At 48.7% G+C, this 24,661-nt stretch overlaps 1 protein-coding gene across 2 annotated transcripts in view; it reads left to right on the forward strand.

Annotated features, from left to right (window-relative positions):
• Window positions 1-2,353: 2,353 nt before the first annotated feature.
• The window catches only part of LOC135921380 (uncharacterized), a 60,387-nt gene continuing 38,079 nt past the window's right edge, over window positions 2,354-24,661 (forward strand). Inside the window, exons 1-5 of one of the 2 annotated variants that reach the window (XM_070530203.1) lie at window positions 2,354-2,622; window positions 3,077-3,154; window positions 3,246-3,278; window positions 18,760-18,873; window positions 22,954-23,385. In XM_070530203.1, coding sequence (XP_070386304.1) covers window positions 3,151-3,154; window positions 3,246-3,278; window positions 18,760-18,873; window positions 22,954-23,385 — 583 coding nt within the window. In that variant the 5' untranslated portion in view covers window positions 2,354-2,622; window positions 3,077-3,150. The remainder of the gene's footprint in view (window positions 2,623-3,076; window positions 3,155-3,245; window positions 3,279-18,759; window positions 18,874-22,953; window positions 23,386-24,661) is intronic. The other variant, XM_070530204.1, reaches the window with a different exon arrangement.

Raw genomic sequence — 24,661 nt, forward strand, 5'->3', positions numbered from 1 at the left:
ATATTGAAGTCGCTGTCGTAGCTTATTGAATGCATCTTCTTGTTCACTTTGCCAGACGAAAGGCATATCTTCTTTCGTTAATCGCGTTAACGGCTCGGCAGTCTTCAAAAAGTTTTTGACGAAACGCCTGTAGTAGGCACAAAGTCGTAGGAATCGCCTAACGGTTGGTCTATGAAACTTTTCCGCTGCTGTGGTCTTCTCAGGGCCAGGACGGATGCCTTCGGAACTAATCACATGGCCGAGGAAAAGGAGCTCATGGAAGCCGAAGTGACATTTTTGTGGCTTTATCGTCAGCCCTGCTGAACTAATAGCCTTGAGCACAGTCCTTAGTCTTTCCATATGCCGAGCAAAAGTGGTAGAAAAATCACGACATCGTCAAGATAAACCAGGCAGGACTGGCACTTTAACCCGGAGAGCACAGTGTCCATCATCCGCTGAAAGGTGGCAGGTGCGGAACAGAGACCGAACGGAAGTACCTTGAATTCGTATAGTCCGTCTGGTGTGACGAATGCTGTCTTCTCACGATCTCGTTCGTTCACTTCTATTTGGCAGTATCCGCTTTTGAGGTCGAGAGAGAAAAAGAATTTCGCACCCCGTAGTCTATCGAGGGTATCATCGATCCTCGGAAGTGGATCGACATCGCGCTTTGTGACGACATTTAGCTTCCGATAATCAACGCAGAAGCGCAAGGTCTGATCCTTTTTCTCTACCAGCACCACAGGCGAAGCCCACGGGCTGGTCGATGGTTGAACTACGTCGTCTCTAAGCATTTCTTCGACTTGTTTGCTGACGATCTCTCTCTCCTTCGGTGACACTCGGTAGGGATGCTGGCAAATAGGCCTCACAGCTTCGTCGACAATGATGCGGTGTTTGGAGATGGACGTTCTCTGGACTTTTGATGTCGTTGAGAAACACGAGGCGAACTCTCGTACAAGGTTCTTTATTTGCTGCTTCTGGCTCGGTGATAGTGCTGCTTCGATGTTGACGGATGCGAGTATGGAGTCTACGTTGTCAGAATCCAGTAGTGCAGCACCGGAAGGGCTCAAATCCGTAATCTGTTCATAATCGTTAAGGCGGGCAATGACGGTTCCCTTCGCAACATGCTGGACTTCATTTCCAAAATTAGTCAGGAAGACATTCGAACACCCGTCACGCAGCCGAACAAGACCCCTTGCCATACAGATCCCTTTTTCGAGCAAGAGCCCAGTGTTACTGCCTGCTATTCCTTCATAGTCACTGAATACGGTGCTTCTTACGGCGACAGCTATGCTGGATCTTGGGGGCATCGTGACGTCGTCGTCTATAATCTGAAGCGCATCGAACTGTTCTTCACATTCGAACGTCGCGATGGCGGGATTTATTGACAACGACGCACAGGATTCCTGCAAGTTGATAACTGCACCGTTCGCCTGCAAAAAGTCCATTCCAATAATTAAATCCCTTGAACATTCTGACAGGACAATAAAACAGGCGACGTATGTAAAGCCGCGTATTCCGATTCTAGAAGTGCACCTGCCCACCGGGTTGATAAGGTGTCCTCCGGAAGTTCGAATTTGCGGTCCTCTCCAAGGGGGCAGCACTTTTTTCAGTCTTCTGGCAAGAATACTTTACTCATAACGGAATGGTCTGCGCCTGTGTCTACTAATGCAGTAATTTTGCAGCCGTCTATAAACACACATAAATTGGAAGCAACGTCACTCTTTCTGCAGCCGCTCTCGCGTCCGTCGTTATATTTCAGAATCAGCGCTGGAGGCTCTGTTCTTGCGTCGACAGCGGCCTCACCTCAACAGGTCGCCGGTATTAGTTTTCCCGACGTGGGCTTTGGGGGCGTCGCCTTGGGGAGCTTGAGGATGGACGCGGGCTCGGTGATCGATACCTCAGCGGCACTGTTGACCGAGGCTGATGTTGCTGTGAAGTCTGCAGGCTTTGGCGCGTTGACAAATACTCCTGGATCTCGAAAGGGCGTTCACCGTTTCTTGGGTGCAGAGCGCAGAAAATTGTTTGCTCTGTATAGCTGCAATCGGACAGAGGTACAAATTATTTGGTCAAAAAGGATAACCCAATAGCGTCAAGAAAGGTTGTGAAAACAACCCTAGCTCTTTGAATTTCACGCTCACTCCGCCGTTAAGACACAGTCGCCGACGTCACCATGGCTCGGGTCACCACTGTGGGAAAAATTCCACTGTTTCCAAGAATCAAACCTAGAGATCGCCGGTCTCTAACTTTAGGGGGCAAAACGTGGTAGTGATCAGTGCTGGCAATGATTCTTGGCCAATATGCCACAGTGGGTATGGGCCACAGTTTCCGACGTCGTCTTTTAATGGCTGCCACCACGCGAGAATTTCACGCGACCGTTACGTGCCCCCGACCGTTGGGTCTCGTTCCTTCGGTGACGTGCGCAGCCGAGCGGACGTGTACGCAATTCGGGAAGCGCCGATCTCTCACCGCGAGCCACACCGCCTCTAAAGGCCGCCTTTTTCTCCTTTGACGTGTGGAATCTTCCAGCGCTTCGGAAGTAGGCCTCCGCCTCTGCACCGAGCGCGGTGTTCCAGACGATTTCCAGACGACAGGGTTCCAGACGACACGTCGCGCTGTAAGAAGCACCGCGTGCTGCCGCAGCACGTAAGCTATGCTATATTAATTTCGGGAAATGCGAACGTTGCTGCGCAAGGGGAAATGTCACTCATGGAAAAACGTAGCCCGTTTGCCTTAGGCAGTCCCGTTTGACCGTTAGAGCGGTTGCAGAACTTCCAGACGTCGTGCCGACCTTGCTCCCCTTATCTGCCGGCTGGCAGTTTCTTGCAAGTGCGTTAGGCCTAACGCAATTTGCTCCGCTCGTCCCCGGTTTTAACTTCCAAGCCCTAACGTCCTGATTGGCGACGATCATCGCCATAGTATATAAAGAATTCTCGTGAATGCCGACGCATATGTGAGTTTGCGTGAGCGTGCGTGCGTTCGTGCTTGTTTGCGCGCGCCGCTGGACACATGATTTAGCAACTGCTGTGAAGGCTATAGCGGTGGTGCTCCTCATGCGTTTTGGTCTCGATCCTATACGCTTTGCTTTAACTCTTCGCAGTGCACCCTGCTGAAGATCCTCTGGCTCTGTTCCTGGACCGTTCTCCGGCTTCGAGCGAATAATCCACTCCAGCCATGAGTAAGTCCTGGTAGCCACTACCAGTTCTGAAATGAATTCGCCCGTAACGAGCTCGAACGTGCTTAACGCCCGATTCCCTTTTTTTCTACAGCTGAGATGTCTGAGATGTCGTCATTCGGAGGCGGTGAGTTCGATCGTCGAGCGCATGGCTCTTTTCAGAGTCACTTTTGTTTTCGTCCTTGTTTTCGACCCCGTGTGTCGCCGTGCCATTTGTCACAGTGCAGCTCCGAGTCTGCCTAAACGCGCCAGTTTTCATTTACGTGCACGCTTTGAGATGAGTTTTTAGTAGTCTTGATAGTTCTCACATTTTCATCTTTTCCTTTTTTTTAATGTCTGATTGTAACTTTGCCTGGCAACAAACGTTCAGTGCTAATTTAATATAACCTGCAGTTTCAGTCTTAGGCGTCAAACGCTGCGTTTTTAAAACTATTGTTGATGTGGTAGGTTTCGCTCTGTAACTTTTACTTCGATCAGCGCTATTTCCGTTACCTACTCCTTTGGTGTAGTCGTCCTACAAGGCTTTTACAGCCTTGTATACGTTGATGTATCACTGTTTTGTTGAAACGAACAATGTTGTTTTAACTTCCCTTTGGTGTAAATATTATGCACCGACACTGACCCCGGGCGGTGATGCCAGACCGGAGAGGGCGAAGCGAAAAACCGAGAAATTACTTAAGCATAACAGCAAATGAATTTCCCTTGATGCTGATTACTTGTTTTTTTTCTTTTTGGTGGCGTAATTTTGCTTTTTCGCATTTCCAGACGGGCTCTCCGGTATTGAGTCGTCGGGTAAGAACTACAGTTAAAGGCGACGCCTTTACATTTTTCTGCTTCTTTAAGTCAATCACCAATGCGACACCGCGATTGAGAAACATACGTGTATGCGCGTGCAGGAGACATTAGGAATTCTTCGAATAGCGGATATGAAGGAATGCGTGGAAACTGGCGGCACAGGGGAGTAGCGGGCTATGTTCCAGCACATGTGCAAGCTGCGTTTTTTTTCTTTTTTTCCCTCGGTACCGCCGGTATTGAGCCCTATAGGTGTACCTAGTCCAGGGTTTAAAAAAAAAAAAAAACTAATTCACCTCGATAACCGTTGAGTCTCATTTGTGTCATCTGCCTTATTTCTCGTGAATTTTTAAATGTTATTGTTTACTTGTTTTTTTTTGTCTAACCCACTCCTGCGATAGCCCCACATAGGGGCTGCAGTATGTACAAATAAATAAATAAAATAAATAAATAAAGTACCCTACGCGACAGGTTCTTTCGTGCATACGCGACCGCAGATGGGTGTGATACTGTGAAATCTCTCTTCCTCTGTTCATGGCCAAAAAAGCCTTCTACGCTGCTGCTCGTTTTTTTTTGTTTTTTCGGAGGCCCGATGTAGCAGCGTAGACGAGGACTGCGCCAGCGGAAGCGGCAACGTCGCGATTCGTTGCTCTCCCACGTGACATATACTTATGCGTCGCTGTGTCGCGACCCAGTGACCTCGTAGAAAGAAACAGAACAACACTGGCTGTAGAAAGGGCGATCATGTTAGATTAGTTAGGACTCCAACGTGCTTGCGGTGTTTTCTCTACAGCTTCGAGAACTCTGACACGCGTCAGCACTGTGTTACACGGAAATGGTTGCGCCGTAACCAAGCGCACATCCGCAGCCAGCGTTCCCGCTCTCGCTCTCAGCGTTGTTAACATGCGCGTGGTCTCTGGTTGGTTTCTGAAAACAAGGGCACCGATTTACCGAGCCGGTATGCGGCGGTATGCTGTGTCTTACCAGTACTCACCTACGGGGCAGAAACCTGGAGGCTTACGAAAAGGGTTCTACTCAAATTGAGGATGACGCAACGAGCTATGGAAAGAAGAATGATGGGTGTAATGTTAAGGGATAAGAAAAGGGCAGATTGGGTGAGGGAACAAACGCAAGTTAATGACATCTTAGTTGAAATCAAGAAAAAGAAATGGGCGTGGGCAGGACACGTAATGAGGAGGGAAGATAACCGATGGTCATAAAGAGTTACGGACTGGATTCCAAGGGAAGGGAAGCGTAGCAGGGGGCGGCAGAAAGTTAGGTGGGCGGGTGAGATTAAGAAGTTTGCAGGGACGACATGGCAACAATTAGTACATGACGGGAGTTATTGGAGAAATATGGGAAAGGCCTTTGCCCTGCAGTGGGCGTAGGCTGATGATGATTATGATGATGATGCCGCGCGTGTCTGCCGAAAAGTGTTGAGCGAGCAAGGCAGGCGCACGTATGCAAAAAAAAAAAAAAACGCGTATTCACATCAGAAGGTTTTCGTCGTCGTTGGTTCGTGTCAGCTTTCTGCTTGTCTGTGTAGCAAACAAAAAAAAAATTATCCCGATAGCTATTAAGCGGACACTATGGGCGCATACGCGCCGTCGTCGCCGTCGCCGCCGATGTCGTGCGTTCCTGCCCGACGGCTGCGTCAAGCCAACACGTGACACCTGCGCATTGTGAGCGCGCCGTCGAGGAGATTTAAGCCCAACGTAGGCCTTGCTATCGGTGTCGATGCTTGAGCACTTTTTGAGAACTTGGGAACTGGTAACGCTTTTTATGCGAAGCATACTAGCCGCGCAGCCACGCTCTTCCTTGCTGCGCCGCGCGCGGCCGCGTGGCTACCATATGACGTCACAACAGCTGCAAAAGCGGAGGCTCAACTCGTGCGCTCGCTTGCGGCCGCGTAGCTACATAGCCGGGTCTCGGCTCGTGCGCTCGCCTGCATGAGTTGTTTCTTCGTCTAGCCGAACCAAATATAGCCAAGCAACAGCACTTCACCAGGCTAAACAGTGGTTCGACAACTAAATTAAAGGCTAGTATGCTTCGCATCCTGGGCTTAACCTTAGCTAAGCCACAGCCATTTTTTTTTGTCAAATTATTTATGTAAAATAATTTACAACGTTAGAAATGAATAATGGGTCTACAACAAACACGCTTACACTGTTTGGTTGTAAGTGTGTAAGTTAGAGATTGATTTACAGCTGCGTTCTTTTTTAATGATTTAAGTTATTTTACGCTGTCGTTTTGTTATGCGATTGAAATAGCTTATCGTTCATTATTTTATATTCGTATGTTTTATGTATTTTATGTTCATATTTCTGCTAAATGTTTTTTTTAATACTTCGTCAGTGATTAGATTCCGCTATGTCTGTTTCTGACAACGTGGTTGCGGGAAGACGGAAAACAAATTGATAACCAGCTGGTGAACAAGGGAAGCCTCCGCTCGGAGTCAACGCTGCATATAATTTACCTGTTTATTATTTCATTCAAAGAGTTCACGCTAATTATGCCCCATCAGTGTGTGTCTTGTGTAGTTGCGTGCATTTATCCCTGATGGCTGACTATCCATTGGAAAACCCGGGACGTTGAACTTTGTCAAGAGGCACCCAGCGCTGTGCCTGATTTTGTGACATCTCGTGGGCAAGTTGTACACATGTACGAATTAAAAAAATGTTATTGCGAAAATTTCAATTCCATACCAGGTGGCTCGAGTCGTGCCAGACGTTTTATTTTTATGAACTGAACCATCTTTTTTTTTTAAATTTTGGGGCAGACAGCACAATTCTAACCCTCGATGTAAAGTACTCGATGAGGCAGACATTACTTCCACGAGAAATAGAATAGCCCGAATGAGTAATTAACAGAGGTACACTGTACAGCGGTTTAGTCAGTTATGGCACATATTGCAATTTACAACTTGTGGTTGGTGAGTTCACGTAGCGCATTCACTTGGAACGAATTCACAAGATGACGCCAGTTTAGTGATATTAATACTCGAAGTGTGCCACGAAATGCGTTCGCGTTCCAGTTTTTTGTGCCGCAACACATCAACAACGTTTTTTTTGAACTCATTGAAGCAGCAGTGCGTTTCTTCACAGCGAGTTCGACGGTGCAGATCTCTAAACTCGTGCAATGCGCAGAAGTTATTGCAAGTCGATATGCCTTGCAAGCTCACCAGCTGCAATTGCGTAAATTGCAACGTGGGCTGTAAACTAATTAGTAAGCACACTTAATTAATGAAATCGTATTAATTAGTCAATCACGTACTCGATTGCTCTTAGATGTTATGCATACCTCATGGAGTAACTTAGTTGAAGGGTTAAAACTGTGCTGTAAAAATAATAAAATAAAATGAAGATCACTGGCTATATGCCCTCGGCAGTGTTTGTCACTGTGCGAGTCGCTAGTGCAATGGACATAGCCGTTGCGTTTTGCTCGGCGAGTGTCGGACGGACACGAGTGCGTTGCGTATGCAGCATAGAAGTGACAAGAGATAGCGTTCTGATGCCTGCTTCATTATGCTTCTTTTGTTTTGCAGCCATGAGCGAAAGTGGGATTACCGGTGAGTTTCACGCAGTGCTTCTGTCAAACGCACTTTTCCTTTGAGACAAACGACACAACAGGGTTACGATAAGTGGCGAACGAGGGAAGCCTCGGCTCGGAGCTAAAGTTTCGACAGGGAGACTTCGTTAGGCATAGGTCAGCTTCTTTTCCACGGCAGGTGTTTATCAACTCCCTCTGCACCGAGGGCGAGGAGGCAGCGGCGTGATTGTGAACACAATTACGCCGCTGCCGAAAATTTGCCCCAGCAGCTAAGTAGAATATAGTAATTGGCTCTGTGTAGTTGAGCTGTGCACCACCAGCTGGCGCCACCAATCTCGCCGCTCAAGTTCACGCCCCCGCTCGATCGGCAAACCGCCCGGCTTGCCGGATTACCGCCAAGCCGGGCATTCTTTCGAAGGATGGTACAGCCTTGACTGTTTGCCAAGTGATAAAAATGGCGCACACACTGGCAGCGTGACGAGTTATCACGCGCCGTTTAATTTAATTATGCTGTCAAGGAGTAGGCTAGATAGATGTAGACAGGCCTTCGTAGCAATAAGATGGCATAGTCCTTTCATTGCTGAAGCACTTACCAAGAGTACTTAGCAGTACGTTTCAGAACTATTAGCAGCGCTTGGTAGCCGGTGTATTTGTCTGCAACTGCGTACTGCGTGATGCTGAGCCATCCATCTTCTAAGCCACGTATTGCGGACGACGCCTCTTCAATTATGGAATAGCTATTCGTCATGGAAGCACAAAATTAATGCAGTGCTAAGCCCTGCTTCCGTAACTATTTATTTCGCGAAATAATTGCGTGAGTTTATTATGTCTCTGCTGACGAGGCCTTTGAGTGGTCTCATTTGCTCACCGTTTTCGCTACCGTACTTTACAGGTGCTAAAGAGTAAGTCAATATGCGGCCAATGTATTTATTGCTGCGTGTATATTTTTTCATCATGTGTCTTGTTTAGAAAAGAAGAGCACGGAAAGTTCAGTGCCTCCATAAAGAGAATATATATAGTACTAAACTTGTGCCTAAGCGTGAATCTTAGTACAGATTGCTCGCACAAGAAATTTTCTAGACATTCATTTTGTGAAATCGCTTTGAAATTTATTTTGATGAATTGCTTGCATTGAGAACACCCGCTATCGCTCCACATGCATGAACCGTTGCGCACTAAACCAGTATTATTTCTTTTGGTAAAGCTTCGGTTCGGGTGGAAGTGAAGTTCTAAGAATATCGGTTCGAGTTAAGTTCTGGCTTAAATTCCGGTACGGATATACGGTTTAAGGTTTGGGTTCGGTTTCGTTCCACACCCTGGTGCAAACCCATTACGGCGTGTTTCGGTTTACGATAACGATAGTTGGAACGTCGCTACCGCTAGCTTATCGAACCAGTTATGATCTGCTTAGAGTCTCACATCATTTTCCTGCATCGCGCTCCTTGGTCGTGTCTGGCTCGTGCGCAATTAAAAACTAATAACCTGCATCCTCACAACATTTTAACTATATACAACCCTACAACCACTGAAAGTGAGAGAGGCACAAAGGAGAGATGCCTCGACCTGCACCACTAGTGTATCGCAGGTGCCCTACAACCACTGTAACGCCTGTGGAAGCAACCCTTAACCATCCATCTGTCATTTTCCGTCTTGAGATTGTTCGACTTTGCATATGCCACATGATAAGCCATCGCAATCGCAACTGTCGGTCCCTCCAGATATCGCCACCAAAGCTAATACGACAACGACCTTACCGTTGTCAGATGGTTAATGTTCCTCGCTGAAGGACTGCTATCTAGCTGTTCTCATTCCTGCATTCCCAATGCCTGCCGGGAATGGAACAACCTATTGCATGTCGGGGCTATCTTTTATCGGAACTAACATACTTAGTCTGACGTAGTAGTTCTGCGGATACCCGCAAGGTGGAGAGAAGTTAATAAAGGGAAAATCAGACATCCACCCGTTCGTAGCAATTGCTACAAAGGAAACCCATACGGGTTCCTCGAAAGAAATGCCTCAGAGTTGAAGAAAAATTCTTTCTGGTCGGGGTGGATGTCTGATTTTCCCTTTATTAACTTCTCTCCACCTTGCGTGTTTCGGCAGAACTACTACGTCAAACACTTGCCTTTGCTTCGTGTGTTATCGACAAATTCGACTTCGCCCTGCCATCTGCTTGCCGCCTGGTTAGCTCACATGGTAGAGCGGGCTGCCTCGGAAAGGCGGTGGTCCCGGGTTCGAGTCCCAGACCAGGACGAATCTTTCTTCAACTCTGAGGCTTTTCTTTCGAGGAACCCGTATGGGTTTCCTTCGTAGCAAAAGCTACGAATGGGTGGATGTCTGATTTTCCCTTTATTAACATACTTAGTTATTAAAAACAGTTTCACATTTTGATTTTCTCCTCCTTGAAGCTTGCTTATTATTGATGCTTCGTAACACTAGCAGCAAATCACTCTGCAACTAATTATTCTTCTTGCTGCGTGAATTGCTCTGTAAGTATGATTGCGGTTATCTCTCCTGCTATGTGCCCGCTCCCCTCTACGAGGCTGCAAAGCGGTGAGGGTAATATAAATGGCATGAAATGGGAACATGAGATAACTACACGTGTTGTGCTATAAGTCTAGCCTGTCTTTGTGGGCACAGGTTCGCCCAATAAAAGCTAGTTTTGTATTCCACCGTATTGCTGCTTTCTTCACCGTCACTACCACGTGACAATATCGTCATTAAGATGATGCGGTGACGTAGGTGACTGATTGGAACTTTCTGGTGTCTGTGGTTCACGCATTAATAGTTGCATTTTCTGTCATTCACCTTCGCCCAAGAACGACAAGTATACAGCGCAATGTATCGCTTATAAACATTCCCTTGTGTTTTGTGTCGAGGATACAAGCCGAACTATCCAGCGCGGAATCTGCATTTACGGACGGAAGGTTTATGTGCGACTACTACTAAAGCATATAAACGCGTAGCAAAATAAGACGCTGACCCGCTTTGTGACTAGACAGACAATAAAGAAATGGCTGATAACGCAGCTTACCTGGCGCGATCTGATACGTATTTCCAGCCTTAGATTGTTGCGGAATGATGAGATAGTTCTGCAATTATACTTCGAGAAGGAATCGTTAGCTTAGTAGAGAGTAAGAGAGTAGTGAGTAGAGAGAAAGTAGAGTAGAGAGAGGAAGAAAGTCCGTCGATAGAAGGCAAATCTAGAATAAAGGTGTTCCAGAGTTGCAGTGGCTCCTACACAAGAGCTATCATTAGTAATTACACCGCATGGACCGAAGTGTCCTAAAATACACAGGGCGAATATCGTATCGGATACAGTTACTTGGCAAGCATATTTTATATTAAAGGGACACTAAAGTGAAAAGTGATTTCTTCTGCATCAATAAATTACCGTTCAACAACACAAAAAACACCACCCCTACAACGATAAGACGTTTGGTAAGCCAGAAAAAGCGCGAGAACGAAATACGGGTGGCGACGCCTACTTAAGTTCCCGCACCTGGGGGCTGTGACGTTTTGGATTTTGATGGCATCTTCTAGGGCCTACTAATTGTATATAGCGGTACAGATTGGCTACATTGTGTTCTAAAGGAACCACATATCAAACATGGCAAGTTTTGGGAACCTTTATTCAGCCAACGCGGCCCAAATGCGAAAACATACTTTGGAATCCCTGACGTCACGCTGACGTACCGGCGCTGGGGTTTCGGCGCGAAATTCAAATATGGATACTTGGACCTTCATTTTCTCATCTAATAATCAAACTATTTTTTTGAAATGACTGCCTGCAGGATCCTCAAACAATGCTTTATTAGTCTAAACTGATTTATTGTTTCGCTTTAGTGTCCCTTTAATATCATGTAATTATCGCCCACTTATCCTGTATGTGTATCGCGATACGATTTCAAAACGTCTTTGCCGAGGCCTGTTTCCTATGCGATTGTACTTTGGCTAGATTAGTATTGACACGGCTGGTCCACGAAGTTGTAAGTGCATTAAAAATTAGCCCTTCTTTTACCCTTGTGGCTCGGTTTCGTGAAGTTGAGATTATTAGTAATATCAGTACATAACGTTATTTAATTGTGCTATGACAGACAGCTAAAAAAAAGCGGAAAAGAGATCCGCACACTAGGGCTACACCGAGGTCGTTTTACTAGCAGATGGGGGTTAATTTTGGAGCATAACAAGGCAGCTTGAGAGGCTAAAGACTTCGTAACGAGCAGTGAAACCAATGATTAGTGGCGCAACCTTAACCTTAGTAATGTAACATTGTGTGTAGCAGATTTTTCGATTGAGATAAATAAAAAAAACATAGTTGGACGTTTTAAAATCCGCAGTGATCTCCTGGTAGGATGCCCCAGCGTGAGTGCTGTCGAGAACGGTAGACGATTAGGCTTCGTGTTAGTTTTTCGAAAAATTCGAGGCATAGCATGGTGTGTACCTATAGTAGACAGCAGTAACAGCAGATTACTGAGATATGCGTTTGTTCAGCATTTGACGCAAAAAAATATGCTTAAACGATCACGTAATTAGACTACTCATATGTGCGTAAGCTAAAAAAATGCTTACAGACGTTGTATTGCGTGAACTGCGGGCCTGAATGCGCGCTTTAATATTCAAATTTCCAGTGACGATTCCAACGCAACGACGATCATGTTCGCTGTCATCGCCATTTGCTTCTTCATCGGTATTGCTGCACTTCTCGGCTACCTGTTGCTGGGATCATCGGATGGTAAGCAACAAAAAGATTAGTTTCTTCACGCGATACAATGTTTATTGACTCGCAGTTTATGTGTATTTACCCGAGGCATGAATTGGAGCTCATAGTTTGAAGTGACCTGTATACAACAATTTCTTCCTCAGGGCGAGCACACGAATGATTCGACGAACAAACAACGGATATATATCGCGTACCACAAAATAAATTATCACTAAAGCATTTCATTGACTTGGAAGTCAACACAACGTCGCGTTTCACAGAAGTGTTTTGTGGTGTTGGTTTAGATTATAGCAAGATATTAGAGCACAGCTCTTAAGCGTCCGTTCCTGCGGCGAACGTCGGCGTCATCGGTGTAACCGAGCGAACGAGCGCAGCGGGAGAGGGCGATAGCGAAGAGAGCGCGAGGAGGCAAGCGGTGGAGGAGGGAGCGGCGGTATCCATTGTTGTGCCATTACCACAAGCCCGGATTCCGAATCTGCAAGATGTGGAATCTATCCTGCGAGCGCCCTAATTCTCCCTTCACAAGTCAAGATGCTGAGCCGTCGTGCGGGGGCTGCGGGAGAAGCCTCGGCGAGCCGCATGTTTGGACGTGTCGGCGTGTGCCAGACAGCCCGGCGCCGCACCTCCCTTGCCTGGAGGTCACCGCGCGCGCGAACTTTGAACCGGGTGGCCAGCGCGGTCGCTGGTTGGACCCCTCGGACGACCGTCGTGTGCTGACTTTGTATTGGGCCGTTTGAGTGACAATGGTTCCTCGGGGATTATAAAAGCAGCGACACGCCGCCTGAAAAACAGGATCCGCCGTCCCACCGGGAGAGAGTGTCGCTCCCGACTGGGGTGAGATGTGTCACGTTTTTTCGCCGGACGTCGTCGTGCGAGAACAGTCGCGTTTGTTGTGAGCACTCGGCCCCAGTGCCGACCCGTTCATGTCCTGTATGATAACCTGTATATAATGTATAAAGTCCCTTTTGTTATTCTCATCGACGCCAGGCTCGGAGTCTTCGCTACCAACGCTCTGTCACGAAACGGGTGACGAGCGCTACGGGACCACAAAGCCGTAATCGTGGTGCAGCGGTGAAAGTTCGTAACACTGCTGGCACCGGTTGGATGTCCGTAACACTGGTGGCAGCGGTGGGATGTCCGTAACACTGGATGGCAGCTACGGGATTGACCGGCATCAGCTACCTCGGCGCGGTGAGTGCCTGAAGTTTACCTCAAACACCAGACTTTCTCTGACACAGGTTATAGTAGCTTAGGGAAGGATTTGGTGTTGCATTGTGATAACCTTGTGTGTTTCAAGCCTAGTAAGAGTGTTTTGAAAACCAGGGGATGCTGAGGGGGTAAACAGGGCAGTGTGTGAAATACTTGCATATGTCTTACTAGTAGTGTTATAGTAGCGTACGGCAGGTATATTCAAAAAGGGTAAACAGCAGGAGGACAGTGTGAACGATGGAGAAATACAAGGTGAAGGAACTTCTCGAAATTTGTGAGGAGTTGGGCATTGAGTTGGGCTCGACCAAAAGAAAGAATGCGATCCTTGAGGTCATGAGGACTGGGGACGTAACGGCGGAGGAAGCCGCAGAGGCCTCGGCGGATATCAATGAACGTCGGGAAAGGGAGGAGAAGGAACGTTGCGAGCGGGAAAGGAGAGAACAGCAACGTCGCGAGGAGGAAAAGGAGGAAAGGAGAGAACAGCAACGTCGCGAGGAGGAAAAGGAGGAAAGGAGAGAACAGCAACGTCGCGAGGAGGAAAAGAGGGAGAAGGAACGTTGCGTGGAGGAAAGGAGAGAGATTCGTGAGCACGAGCTTAAAATGAAAGAGTTGGAGACCCGAAATAGCTCGCCAGCGCCTAGTCTCACTTCTAATGTTCCAAGAATACGCGATCAACTTCCACCCTTTGTCGTCGGAGAGGATATGGCCAAATACCTCGTGAAATTTGAGCACGTGTGCGAACGGAATAGCATTGAGCGATCCCTCTGGGCACAGAATCTGTTAGCGTTGCTTCCTGGGGAGGCATCAGACGTAATTACTTGCTTATCGAAAGAGGCGTTTGAGAGCTACAGTGATGTGAAGGAAGCGCTACTGCGGAAGTACAAATTGTCGCCCGAAGCTTTCCGGCAGAGGTTCCGGTATGCAAAAAAGGGTAAGGAGTCGAATGTTGACTTCGCGTTTCGTCTAAAAGCCGACCTGGTGGAATGGCTGAAGGGCGAAGAGGTTTACGACGACCGCGACAAAATTGTCGAATGCATCGCGTTGGAGCAGTTCTACCGTTGCATTGATGAGGATGTCCGGCTCTGGCTGCAAGATAGGCTAAAGGAGGTTAAGCTAAACAAGGCAGCAGAGTTAGCGGAAGAGTATTACACCCGCCGCAGCTTGCACAGCAAGGCAGTGCGCGTAGAAAAAGCTGATAGAAGAGATGGGTTTTCCGGGAAGTCCGACGAACGGAAGCAAATCACGCGTCGCGAGTTTCGGAAAGATGAGTCTCTTACCAAAGAAACTGTAAGGGAAGGACAGAATGCATCTCAGAATGCTAACGATGGTCCCAAGCAGCGAAACGATACGATGCGTTCTTTTGAAAAACGGAAGCCGTTAACTTGCTACAATTGCAAAAAGCAAGGGCACATCGCAGCGAGCTGCCCAGAGAAAATTGCTTTTGCGACAATACGGGAAACTAACAAGAACATACGTCTATTGGAGCCCTATGTGCAGGAAATTAAGGTAAACGGCAAGAAGTGCCGAGCACTGCGGGACTCTGCAGCAACTATGGACGTTGTTCACCCGTCTTTCGTCTCCTCGAGTGATTTTACGGGAGAGTGCGTTAGGATACGGCAAGTGGCCGAGAAGGAGAGTGTCTGTTTACCGATCGCAACGGTTATCATTGAAGGAGAGTTTGGGAAACTTAACACCGAAGCCGCTGTGTCAGCCGCCCTCCCGGAGCAATTTTCCTACCTCTTCTCAAATAGCTCGGAGCAGCTGCTGAGGGATCAGGGCAAATCATTCTTTGCCGACGTGGCGTACATGGCCCCCACGCGATCCAAAGCGCGCCCGCTGTCGAGGGAACTTGACTTAGCGTCGGTGAGCGAAAGGCGGTGCGGCACACGGACTGATCAAGGTAACTTGAGTGGCGAGCAGTCACGGGAGAGGCAGAGCTCGGACGCTGGCCTAGACGAGCGGGTCCTGGAGGTGAGTGGGAGTGACGCGTGCAGTGCTAGCCGCGATAGAGACGCGACGCCGCAATTAGGCGACGCGGGCTCCACACTCGCTCCGGTTTCCGCCAGCTGGCAGGAGCAGGCTGCAGTTGAAAGGGAAACTCGGATTCGCGAACAACAGGAAGATTGTTCACTAGGCGATCTGAGGAAGAGCGTCAAACGGGGAGTGAAAAAAAAGGGGGTTTCATTTGGCAAGGAATCTGGCTTATTGTACCGCCGCTACACGGATAAGCAGGGTCGCAAATATAAGCAGCTTCGGATTCCGCGAAAATATCACCGGGAAAAATGAATGACCTCATTTGCTTCCTCAGAAGTATGTTTTCGGTCCAAGTGATTTCAAGGGGACCATTCTATTTGTAATTATTATTGCTGATTAATAATTGTTTCTATTTTGTTGCGTTGTTAATTTGAAAATTGGTTGTTTGAGCCTTGTGTACTAGATCGTACACCTGCCTCTTGTTGCAGCGGGAGTAAAAAGAGGGATAGCGATTTAGTTAGGTTGATTTGGATTATGGCCTTGTCTGGTGTTTGACGGGAGACAGAGGGCACTTGTTCGTGTTGGGTGTTGCCTTTTGCCGGTCGGTTTTGCAAGCTGCAGAACGACCAAGCGGGACCAGTGGCGAGAAGCAAGGTCTTAGGAACGACCCGAGCGGAGCTGGTCAAGGTGCCTTGGCGACGACGCGGTGAGCAGAGCTCCTGTCCTGGCGAGTCGGACCTGGGCACGTGATGTTACCTGGCGTCCCGACACTGGACGTGAACTTGGACGAGCCTGACGAACGTGCGCGCCCGGCATCCGAGCCACGTGGAGGCAGCTCGTCTTCCCGGCGCCTTATCTGAGGGCGGGGATGCTGTTGTGCCATTACCACAAGCCCGGATTCCGAATCTGCAAGATGCGGAATCTATCCTGCGAGCGCCCTAATTCTCCCTTCACAAGTCAAGATGCTGAGCCGTCGTGCGGGGGCTGCGGGAGAAGCCTCGGCGAGCCGCATGTTTGGACGTGTCGGCGTGTGCCAGACAGCCCGGCGCCGCACCTCCCTTGCCTGGAGGTCACCGCGCGCGCGAACTTTGAACCGGGTGGCCAGCGCGGTCGCTGGTTGGACCCCTCGGACGACCGTCGTGTGCTGACTTTGTATTGGGCCGTTTGAGTGACAATGGTTCCTCGGGGATTATAAAAGCAGCGACACGCCGCCTGAAAAACAGGATCCGCCGTCCCACCGGGAGAGAGTGTCGCTCCCGACTGGGGTGAGATGTGTCACGTTTTTTCGCCGGACGTCGTCGTGCGAGAACAGTCGCGTTTGTTGTGAGCACTCGGCCCCAGTGCCGACCCGTTCATGTCCTGTATGATAACCTGTATATAATGTATAAAGTCCCTTTTGTTATTCTCATCGACGCCAGGCTCGGAGTCTTCGCTACCAACGCTCTGTCACGAAACGGGTGACGAGCGCTACGGGACCACAAAGCCGTAATCGTGGTGCAGCGGTGAAAGTTCGTAACACTGCTGGCACCGGTTGGATGTCCGTAACACTGGTGGCAGCGGTGGGATGTCCGTAACACCATGCGGCGGAAAGGGGAGGAGGAGCGCAATGGGCGAAAGCCTGCGAAGGAAAGCGCACTGCCGCGCAAGACGGGCTCTGCAGAGACGATGACTACGAGATGGCGCCCGGGCAGCGCGCGTCGTCTGTTCACCGACGACGCCACTGATACCGTATGTGGAAACAAAGCGCTGCATGAGCCGCAGGTCTGTTTGCGGCGACTGCTGGGAATCACGCCTACGCGTCGCAGCCGTGCTGCCCCTCGCCATCTCCGGAGACCCGAGGCGGTCGCGTCAGACTACGCACCCTCGTCAACGTGCTGCACGAGAAAGATCGTCCGACCCGGCGAATATATGGCGAAATGAAAAAAAAAAGAAACGTATAGGGCTGTGCTTAGATTTCGCGTTAAGCAGTATCGTAATGGTCGGAGAAGTTCTTTATTTTTGAAGGGAAGCTTACGCGGTGCTCGATTAGGATGCGATCGGAACGCGATAATTGTTGCGCGCTTGAAACCTGAAGTTTAAAATATTTTCCGGACATTTCGACCGGGGTGTGCTGTAAAAGGCCGATTGGGAAGTTTGGAAAGTATAACTTTTCATCAAATATTTGCGTGTTCTGTGCTGCCAGATGTCACTGCTCTTTTCCCTAGCAAACGCTGTGGGCCATGCTTGTCGTGTGTGCACGGTGTTTGACGTAACTTGTGCCAAGGATTTAAAAAAAATTGGTTAGCCGCAGCTGAATGAAACCAACAGCATATGGTTTGCCGTCATGTGGCACTCCTTAGGTTGTCTTTTATGTTCCGGGTAATTAAGTAAGATGATTTGTGCAAAATTTTACTATTCACTTAATGGCCAGGTGCATTTCCTTGTGTTGTAGAGGGCGCTCAGAAACGGTCGATCCATTTTTTTTTGTAGCAACGTACATGCTACGTGGCGATTTTGTCGTCGTTTAAAGAAAGCCCGAGAAATATGAAATAAAACCACCTGACTGCGCTCGTGCGCTATCGCACGATAGTACTGTAACCGTGCGTCGAGTATATGGCTTATCGGTTACGACGGCGCCTCCTTTGCGTGTGCCGCCGCAAAAGATGCTGACTCACTGTGAAGCCGAAGCCTAGAGCCGCGGCCGCGCGCTTCGCCACGGTCCGCGCGCACGGTTCCTTCGCTCGAATCGCGATTGAGAGCGCTGCAATATGACAGCGCACGAGTGCAGTCACGTGGTGTTACTTCGTATTTTGCGGGGTTTCTTTAAACGCCGAAAAAAAAATCACATCGCAGCACGTACGATGCCTCAAGTCGTAGCGAGAGTGATAAAATACTGCAGTCGTAAAAACGGTCACAGTCGGACTGTATAGAGAGCAGCTTGCAGTTTGTTTTTCATTATTAGCTATAAAAAAGCGTGTTCCCTAGACATAAAAAGCAACCGTTTCATGTTGTTGCCTCAAGCAATTTAGTCCGTGATTTTCTTTCACTTGAGCTTCGCATACTGTGCCTTGTATTCATGCAGAGGGTTATAGGAGGACCCAGGGGCCCGAGAGCGGATAAAAATCGCTCATTTCCGACCCGGCCTTGGCCGGGGCGGGTTGATGTCTTGCACCTATGTGTGGAGCAGCGCGGACCGCCATGCGCAGCCACGGTTGGGCTTGAGGAGCAGATGCGTGCTCTCCTCGAACCTCAAATATACAGAAGCTAGCCGCAGATGCACGCACATAGAGGCAAAAATGGAACAAAATACGCGAACTCGAATGACTGTGGACGAATGATGGGTTCCACGTATGCCCTGACTTCACATTTACTCTGTGCGCAGTCGAAGACGCTGCAGAAGGGGACCTCTATGGAGGAGGCGGTGGCGGTGGCGGTGGAGGGGGCGGTGGAAGCAGCGGTCCATCTGCAGGGGCTCGAACTACGGCAACGTCGGATGGTGAGCGTTTCCCGTCTTACAAGAACCGCTGGAAGTATAGGCGTGTGAAGAAATTGAGGTTGACCACTTCCGTTAAAGAAAACTGTCTAGATCGACACAAATTTACCTTCACTTTCTGCGGTCGTTTCAGCGTTTGAATCGCATGTTTTCGCGAATTCCCGATGCCGCATCTCTCCTCTGTAGCGAAGCAAATGCGCGGCGCTGAAAATTAAGTAGGTTCCGATTTCATCGTTGCAGAATTTCTAAGACGCAACCTGTGCACAACCAACGACACTGCGGGTGTCAGCAGTGTCGGTTCTTCGTTACTGTGCGTCACAACCGCACTGCATCCTCTAGTCTCCTATTGTATTCCGCTGCGGTTGTGGCAAAGGGCAAATGCGGCTCTCTGCTACAACCGTCTAGATGTGTTCTGCAATTTCTGCAGAACACATCTAGACGAATGTCTGCGTCACTGCGATTAGCATCGAAGCCATGTAGGCATGTCGCCAATGCTGAAACGCGTAACGTGCTGCAACCGGCTGCTCACTCGCGCTTCCTTCCGCAAACGCTGCGCCCTCTGGCGCGTCGCCACGAAATTCGCGCGTGACACCTGTCTGAACATAAATGCACATAACATTGTATGCAAATATATTACCGGGGTTCCATTATGTTCACCGCAGGCGCCATCTTTAAAGTGCAGTTTTTCGTCATTGAACAGCAACGCATACCCAAGGGCACACAAATAGGCACCCAAATTGACGGCAAAGAGGTTTAGCGAAGTGCGGCAGCCACACCCAGTGGCACACACCCAGAAACCCAACATGTCATTCAAGAGGCTCATTGAACAGCCGCACATACCCGGTGACGGAAACATAGCGAGCCAAGTTGATGTTTGAAAAAGACTGACTGAATAGCGGCACATAACCAGTGTGACATGGCCAAGGGGCCCGTGTCTGCCCGACAGTTATTTTCAAGCTCGCTTTCCTCGGCCCAACAGCCCGATGCAATTGGCTCACGGACTATATAAGCAGGGACCCAAGTAGGTGCAAAAAAAGGTTAGCCGAGGACAAACACGCATACCGTAGACTTGGTGAGCTTCTCGAATAATGCTAATCGCATTATTGGCAGCCAGCAGTAGTGAGAATAAGCTAATTAGACCAGTGCATGCTCTCATGGCAGATTGATGTGTTCTGCGAAACCTTGTGACCATACGGCTTGTCCTTGTAGCGGCCACGTCTCAATTGCCACACAACAGTCTCGTGCCCGATATCATCCTGAGCAATTATGCGGGAGAAGTTCAGCAAGTTTGAGGCGAAAGTTCAAATGTTTATCATTATTATAAGCGCTTCGTATACGTCTATGCGAACTGTCCCTGTGTCTTTAGTGGGCTAAAAGCTAAAACGGAATACCAACATGCCCAAAGTGACGTTCTTTCAAATTAAAATATTGCACCATTTAACGTCAATAGGGGTTTCTGATCATGAGAAGGAAGTTTGCAGAATTGTACCAAAAGTGATTTGGCGGCCTACGGAAGATATTACCTTGTCGAGACTGACAGCTTGCGACGATATACTTGATAATAAAACGGGGCTATTCGCGCATTCTACCGTCACTTATATACACTACGTCTCCAGGGTAGGAATGGCGCCTGACATTGGCATAAATGTCGAGAACCAGAGTGGCAATACTAATCCAGTACAACCAAATTAGGAAGGCCCGCTAAGCTTCAACAAAATATATAAGGGACATAGACTTCGCGGTTAACGAAGAGATGCGAGAATAGTTAGGGACTGCACAACGTGTAACGCGACGAAAAATGTTGGATGTAGCCTGAGAGGACAGTGAGTCGGTCTGCAGTAGGGAGCAAACGGGGGTACAGTGTAGACCGTTTTTTCCTAGGCGCCGCCATATTGTGAGCGCAGTGGCGCCACCTATGAGCAGCGCCATACTGGCTTGGGTGGAAGCGGTCTTTTCCATGGGAGTTATACGCTCGGCGGTAGTTTCTGGTGTTTTCTTTCGCGCTCGTGCAGTCCATTTAGTATGGCGCGCGTCTTCTACGTGGTAAACGGTTCTGTGAGACATGCTGAAGTGGTTCAAGGTGTCATGGCCGGAGTTTCTGCTGGCGTTGAGGTGGATGGAACACGCAGCGCGATGTGCGCGCGCATATTTGAGCCTACAATCAGCCTCGGAGATCAGCTGCGTATTTTTTAATGTTCTAATCACTAATGTGACCTTATTGCAGTATTATCCTCTATTTCTAAGCTGCGGTTTAGGAGCCATGAAACATACGCGACGATCCTAACAGCGTAGGTACCGTTCTGCTACGATAGGAGCTGTGATGTTATACTTTGACAAGCGTTCAAACTGTTTGCTGCAGGTTACATTGCGTGACTACTTGGTTCGATGGTTGAGGTTTCCGCCCCTGAATCAAATAGTTTTGGCAAGTAATAGCAGCATACCTTACAGTCTGAATTAAGTTTGTCCAGCAAAGGGACTGTTTACGAAGTGCGCGAGCGTCCTAAGCAGTGGTAGGTGCTGGATTACCGATATCTTTGTTCTATATACCGCATGGTCCAAGCATACGGCATCAGCGGTTATATATTTATAAACGTTGTGCGGCGTGACTATGCGAGGTCGTATTTCGGCGTTAGCCTGTTTTCTCTTGCTTTTTGGAGAAAGAGGATGATACCGAATTTTTTTTTGGTTGTGTTCGTTCTGTTCTCTATACACACACCCACACGTATTACGGAAACTTTGGCCTGAAAAATAGGCATCGCATTATTTTTATGCGATCCTTCTCGTATACTATGGCTGTATGCAAGCCAAAAAGGCAATGCCGAGGCGCACAGCTTACATATGTATCGTGCTGGTTCACCAACCGCAGTGATCGCTGTGTTGAGCAGCGCCATCGGCCTCATGCAGGAATGCTAGCGTAGACATATGGTAACTTCAAGCCTACTAGACTTGAAATGCGTGAGAACGATGCCGGTACATCACAAATATTTGTTAGTGCCTGCCGCTTAGATGTTTCGTGGTTGCCTTAGGTTGGCCATGCACGAGCATGCGCTCTTATGCTTTATGTTTTACCTTCTACGCCGAGCGATCTGATAGTGAGCAGATTTAGCATTGCATGCTGCTAATACAGAGACACCGGTTTTCTTCGTTGAATTAAAACCGATATAAGCAAAATGGTTCACAACACATACACACACCACGACTGATAATGTGCGTACACCGCGGCTGATAAAGCGCGTCACATTTTTGCGCCAAGAGATATTTCCGCCTACTGTAGTTACCGATGCACCGAAAGGCTTCCCTGACGACCCTATATGAAGGGACATGGCGCAAATTTCACAAAGTACGATCTAAAACATCTCGAAATCGTTCCGCAGCACGCGGCAGCAATACCATGGCAATACTTTCAAGCAGCGCTGCGCCCGATCGCCAAAGCCAGAGAGGAGGAAAGGCTCTCCGCGCGCCCTATGCTCCTCGCCCGATGAAAAGGTCTATAGACCAGGATACAGATCTGCTCGGAACATGCGCCGGCTCCTGACCTTGGCTTGGACAGACAACGACTGGCAAAGTGCTAAAGACCGCTGAATGAGGCGAGGGGCGACATTAGCTGCTTTTTTGTTGTTGTTTTTCGGGAAAAGAATCTCCGCCTATGTATTAAACCAGAGTATACAAAGCACCTATATAAATCCGAGTATATATACTATACGGCAGTCAAAATTCTCTGTGACGTTGAGGGACGAAGTGGAGTTCGGCAGGCATAGGGCATAACGTGAAATCGGCAAGCGTAGGATAGGGGTAATTGGTGATTGCAAGGAGAGGCCTATGTCCGAGGGTGGTGGTGGTCGTACAAAATAATAATCGAATGCAGAGGCCCTCTCAGCCTGCTACGTACGAGGGACGTCAGCTGGAAACAGCGAAACATCGTCTTCCAAGGACTATTGCAGGCGTCCACCCTGTCCGATTAGATAAGAGGCTCGCACCATGTGCCACTCTTATTAACCAATTAAACTCAATATGCACGATTCAGTGGCTTCGTTAGTAAGTATTCAATGCGCTTATATATTGTGTCGATTTACAATACGACAGTTTCACCTACTGATGTCTCAATGGACGTACCTGATGTCCCCCCACCTGGTGTCCTCCCACCTGGTGTCCCCTCACGTGATGCCCCCCCACCTGGTGTCCCTACGCCAGCAATCCCTCCGCCAGCTGCACCTCCGCGACCTACACCTCCGCCAGCTGTCCCTCCACCAGGAGTCCCTTCCCCAGTCATGCCTCCTCCAGGTTTGCCGTCACCTGCTACGCCAAGTCCTACGCCAAGTCCTACGCCAAAACCTACGCCAAAACCTACGCCAAAACCTACGCCGAAACCTACGGCAAAACCTACGCCAAAACCTACGCCAACACCTACGCCAACACCTACGCCGAAACCTACGCCAGCACCTACGCCGAAACCTACGCCACAACCTACGCCGAGGCCGACGCCCAAACCAATGACTACAACTACTACGAGGTCATGTAAGTAGGTGCCTATTGCTATGACACTCCTAAGTGAGACTATGCCAACGTTCCACAGGAGCACTGTTTCACAGATGAGAGCACGGACTGAGTTATCTCTTGAAAAAAAAGAAGGATCATTTACCAGCGTAAGATTAGTGACTAGTAACTGTAGAGTGGAATCCGTTTAAGAAAGAACACACACACAGGAAAAGCGGACGAGCGCAAGCGCGACCTGTTTAACTGCTAGAAGTGTGTATGTGTATATCTACATAAATGTAGCGTGCTCGGAAAGTAATTGTGGAGTGATACAATAAAAAAAAGTATGACAACTTCTAATAATGCCCCAGTTCCACGTGTGTTAAGACAGTGCAACAGCTGTAGTTCGTCTGATAAGGTGTGTTGGTTGCTCTGGAAGGACGGGTGTGCGAAAACAGTCCTTGCACCGCAGGAACTATCGACATCCATTAACATTCTTTAACAATAGGCAGTGTTTAACAATAGGCAGCATGGAGGGGCACGGACATGTCTTCCAGCCGTTTCTGGAAATTTTCAGCATATCATGTAGGAATCAATGTCGTGCCGTAGGTATGTCTTCTATGAACACCTATGCCACTGCACAGTAACTTCTCTGACACTCTGTACATCTTGCCACGCATGGGCACAAGAATTGCCCATAAATAACCAATTCCTTTTGACTCCTCGCACTCCAAGGTGGTTGAATTATGGGGTTTTACGTGCCAAAACCACTTTCTGATTGTGAGGCACGCCGCAGTGGAGGACTCCGGAAATTTCGACCACCTGGGGTTCTTTAACGTGCATCTAAATCTAAGTACACGGGTGTTTGCGAATTTCGCCTCCATCTTAATGCGGCCGCCGTGGCCGGCATTCGATCCCGCGACCTCGTGCTCAACAGCCCAACACCATAGCCACTGAGCAACCACGGCGGATGTCCAAGGTGGTGAAAACTGCAGTAGCTGGGCTTCTCTTCGAAGGGAGCCCCGGCGAATCGAGCTATCTTCACTAACCAAGTGGGCCGCCTATTTGGAGCGGGGATTCCCTTTGTCGACCGTGGATGCTGTAGCCGAGACGCTACTGCAAATCGTACAGTACGGAGCACGAAGGAAAACGACCACGACCCAATGTCCCAAGTTGAGCCCTTAGGTTGGAAAACTTAAAATGGTTAAGTTAAATGGAAAACTTAAAATGGTATATAAATTTTTTCCCGGTCCCAATAGCTCTCGCAGCTGTGCCCTCTTGTTTGCCTGGACAGCAGGGTCGCGCAAGGCACGGGAAG

Source organism: Dermacentor albipictus, unplaced genomic scaffold, assembly GCF_038994185.2.
Source record: "Dermacentor albipictus isolate Rhodes 1998 colony unplaced genomic scaffold, USDA_Dalb.pri_finalv2 scaffold_63, whole genome shotgun sequence".
NCBI lineage: Eukaryota > Metazoa > Arthropoda > Arachnida > Ixodida > Ixodidae > Dermacentor > Dermacentor albipictus.